The sequence below is a fragment of the Rhinopithecus bieti genome, unplaced genomic scaffold (genome assembly GCF_001698545.2).
Source record: "Rhinopithecus bieti isolate Rb0 unplaced genomic scaffold, ASM169854v2 scaffold_13207, whole genome shotgun sequence".
In the NCBI taxonomy this organism is placed as follows: Eukaryota; Metazoa; Chordata; class Mammalia; order Primates; family Cercopithecidae; genus Rhinopithecus; species Rhinopithecus bieti.
In genome coordinates, this window is record NW_016807866.1 from 5,644,590 (window position 1) to 5,648,855 (window position 4,266).

Consider the following 4,266-nt stretch of genomic DNA (forward strand, 5'->3'; position numbering starts at 1 on the left):
AGCTGGCCATCCATCTCTCCACCTTGGCCGCTCACTGCTCCTTCCCCTCGGCATGACACGCCACCATCACACATCCAACTCCTTCCGGAAAGGGTTCTGATTCCTCCCTTTGCTGGGATCCACCTGTCAGGGAAGCACCTCAGCACAGCGTTGGGCACGAACATGGCAGGGTCCTTGATCTCGGGAATGGACAGCAGGTGCTGGTTCAATGTCTAGGATGCCGTAGCCCCAATATTACCCCGCAGTAACTTTTTTTTTCCTATTTTCTAGACCATAAGACAAAAAATTTTAGACTTCTTAAACCCGTTGACGGCCCATTTCGGGGTTCAGTTGACAGCAGCTGTTGCGGCAGTGTGGAGCAGAAAGAAAGCCCAGCGTCACAGTAAGATGAAGGTAAAGTTTAAAAAGTTAGAGGAGCGGTTAAACTTACTGTGACAAAGAAATACCACACAATCATGTGGAATCAAAGGTGACATTGGAGGCCAGCATGGGAAACTATTGAGTTGATTTAATCATTTTATCTTATTTTATTTATTGATTGATTTGAGGTGGAGTCTCTCTCTTGTCACCCAGGCTGGAGTGCAGTGGTGCGATCTTGGCTTGCTGCAACCTCCACCTCCTGGGTTCAAGTGATTCTCCTGCCTCAGCCTCCCAAGTAACTGGAATGGTAGGTGCCCACCACCATGCCCAGCTAATTTTTGTATTTTTTAGTAGAGACAGGGTTTCACCATGTTGGCCAAGCTGGTCTCGTACTCCTGACGTCATGATCCGCCCACCTTGGCCTCCCAAGGTGCTGGGATTACAGGCGTGAGCCCAAAGATTAATTTCAGTTTGCATTTTGCCCATTCTTGATCCACTTGACTGGTCCACCATGAAGTCCTGCAGGGGTTGGCCTACCTTTTTCAACCTCAGTCCTCTTCCTTTGTTCCCTCCCACCCCTGCTCCATCTCCTGCTCAGGGTCTGCTGCTGCACCTCCTGGACACTCCCCCAGTGCTCAGCCTCCGTGGCTGACATGGGCGCCTGTTCTCTGAGGAAGAGTCAGTGGTCGGTGTCCGATGCCACCCTCCTGAGCGCCTGTGGGCTCCTTCCCTGGTGAGGAGCCTGGCGCTAGTTGTTTTTCTTCCAAATGCCCGTGACCTGGGTGTGCAGACTTATGTCATCAAAAATATGCCTCCCATACCAGGGCTTTCCTTCCAAGGCCAGCAAATGGGAGGCTGGTTTATCTGTTTTTCCTTCCTGTCTTCGTATTTTTGATTCCACTGCTTGTTTCCTTCAAATTTAGTATGTATGTTTCTAAAATGCTTTCTACTAAATTCAAACATACCACTATTACAGCCCCATCAGGGACTGCACTTTTTATTCCTAATTTGTATCAAATTATGTTGTTCCCATGGGTGGAGCCTTTACTTAGTTCAATAGGAAATGTTTGTTTAAGAGATTAAAACAGATTGGGCGTGGTGGCTCACACCTGTAATCCCAGCACTTTGGGAGACCCAGGCGGGCAGATCACCTGAGATCAGGAGTTTGAGACCAGCCTGGCAACATGGCGAAACCCTGTCTCTACTAAAAATACAAAAATTAGCCAGGCATGTTGGTGGGCACCTGCAATCCCAGCTACTCAGGAGGCTGAGGCAGGAGAATCGCTTAAACCTGGGAGGCAGAGGTTGCAGTGAGCCGAGATCACGCCACTGCACTCCAGCCTGGGTGACAGAGCAAGACTCAAAAAAAAAAAAAAAAAGAGATGAAAGCAGATTGATTTCTCCAGGGACGGCTACTATAGAATACTTTTTGTACATCATCCTTATTTAAGCTTTCAAGGAATTTTTTTTTTTTCTTGGCAGATTATCCCAGCGGCGAGTGCATCCCAGCTGACCCTTGTCGACTTGGTGTGTGCACTCAGCACCCTGCAGACTGACACGTTGCTGCACCTGGTGAAGGAGGTGGTGAAGAGGCCACCCCAAGTCAAAGGGGGTGATGAGGTGAGGATCCTGGGGAATCCTCTGGGCTTCTGTAGATGAGTGGGTGGCATTCGTCATAACTCTACTTCCTTAGAAATTGTGTTTGGGAGGGAAAGATAGGTAACAAGAGTGAGTGGGACTGCTTGGGGTAGTGAAGTGGAGGTGCTGTTTGCTGTGCTTTGGGGGAGACCTATGAAGATTTGGTGCTCCTTTTTTAAGGTGGGAACTGCCCGAGGTCAGGGGCTGTCATCCTTGTACCCTGCTGCTGGGGACACTGCCTGGTACACGCCGTCTGGGCACTAAATGGAATAAAATCTTTAGAAAGGGGAAAGGGCACCTGCCTCCAGGAACTTGCAGCTGTAAAGATGTCAAAGATGAACAAAACCAGGCTCTAGTGAAAGGTGTGATTCAGTAACCACTGCGGTAAGGGAAAGTGCTAGGTTCAGTGTAGATTTGTGTGGAGATGACTGGGAAAGGATGAGGGAGGAGGGAGGGGAAGGAGCAGGGGTTTAAAGAGAGTTGGAGAAGTAGAAAATTACAAAAGAGCAGGCAGGGAGGCTGCTCAGTCCATAGATGTGATTAGGCCATCTGGGTTTGCTAACTGGGGCTTATCCAAATGAGGTTCCTACCCCCCCACAGAGGCTGGGAGATCAAGACTCTGTCTTTCTCAGTGATTCTATTTCAAAGGGATGGCTCCGAGGTCCTTGAGAAACACATTCCTAGGCTGTGGGAGACACATACACATCTCAAAGGGACAGAGAAAGTATTTGTCATTGTAAACTTAAAATGCTCTGAGAAAGGGAGGTCAGGGCCCTCTCTGCAGGTGTTGGCAGGAACAAACAGTAAATTCTTTGGCAACCTTGAGCTTTCTTGGGCAGGTGTTTGAAGAGGACTGGTGTCCCCATCCTAGGGATCCATGCTGGTGTTGTTTGCTCAAGTCCCTTGGTGTGGGAGTGGACAGAACCATTTGTCAAGTAGAGGGCTCAGAGGAGCCTAGCTAGAGTCAGCTCAAGGAGAGAGTCTTTGTCAAGGGCAAATTAAAATTTGCGTTTTTTTTTTTTTTTTTTTGAGACAGAGTCTCACTCTGTCACCCAGGCTGGAGTGCAGTGGTGTGATCTCAACTCACTGCAACCTCCACCTCCTGGGCTCAAGTGATTCTTGTGCCTCAGCCTCCCGAGCAGCTGGGAGTACAGGTGCATGCCACCACTCCTGGCTAATTTTTGGTTTTGTTTGGTTTTGTTTTGTTTTTTCGAGATGAAGTCTCACTTTGTCACCCAGGCTGCAGTGCAGTGGCACAATCACAGCTCACCATAGCCTCGACCTCCCCAGGCTCAAGTGATCTTCCCAAGTAGCTGAGACCACACGTGCACACCACCACGCCTGACTAATTTTTATATTTTTTGTAGTGAGTGACGGGGTTTGCCATGTTGCCCAGACTGGTCTGGAACTCCTAGGCTCAAGCAATCCTCCCGCCTCGGCCTCCCAAAGTGCTGGGATTACAGGCGAGAGCCACCATGCCTGGCTGCATAATTTTTTATAAAGGTAGAAAATAAATGTCAGAGAACATAAGTCATGATAGACACTCTGAGAAAGAGATTTCATCTGGCTGCTGTGAAACAGAAACCTTCAGGGTGATGTCATTGAACCAAGAAGTTCCTTGTAATTTTTCTGCTCAATTTCATTACAGCAGCCTGGAGGGCCCATGTCGGCTAGAGAGCTTCTTCAGTTATACACAGTGGATTTAAAACAGGGCAAGCTGTGTGGTTTAATATTTGCATTCCCTTAGAGTCCTCTGTTTTTGTTTTTACCAAAGCAGACTTCATCATTGAAAGCAGCAGAGCTGTTTTGCTCTTAATTTAATAAAAACAGGCCGGGCGCAGTGGCTCAAGCCTGTAATCCCAGCACTTTGGGAGGCTGAGACGAGCGGATCACGAGGTCAGGAGATCGAGACCATCCTGGCTAACATGGTGAAACCCCGTCTCTACTAAAATACAAAACTAGCCGGGCGAGGTGGCGGGCGCCTGTAGTCCCAGCTACTCGGGAGGCTGAGGCAGGAGAATGGCGTAAACCCAGGAGGCGGAGCTTGCAGTGAGCCGAGATCCGGCCACTGCACCCCAGCCTGGGCGACAGAACGAGACTCCGCCTCAAAACAAAACAAAACAAAAAAAATTAAAAAAAAAAATTTTAATAAAACCAGGGATTTCAAACAAAAAAAAAGAATAGGCCGGGCGCGGTGGCTCAAGCCTGTAATCCCAGCACTTTGGGAGGCCGAGACGGGCGGATCACGAGGTCAGGAGATCGAGACCA

At 48.9% G+C, this 4,266-nt stretch overlaps 1 protein-coding gene across 2 annotated transcripts in view; it reads left to right on the forward strand.

The window, feature by feature from the left end:
- The window catches only part of DOP1B (DOP1 leucine zipper like protein B), a 122,853-nt gene that overhangs the window by 91,835 nt on the left and 26,752 nt on the right, over nt 1-4,266 (forward strand). For both annotated transcript variants that reach the window (XR_001887647.1, XM_017883968.1), the window contains exons 22-23: nt 271-393; nt 1,843-1,980. Coding sequence is in view for 1 of the 2 variants with exons in the window: in XM_017883968.1 (XP_017739457.1) it covers nt 271-393; nt 1,843-1,980 (261 nt within the window). In the remaining variant the exon portion in view is untranslated. The remainder of the gene's footprint in view (nt 1-270; nt 394-1,842; nt 1,981-4,266) is intronic.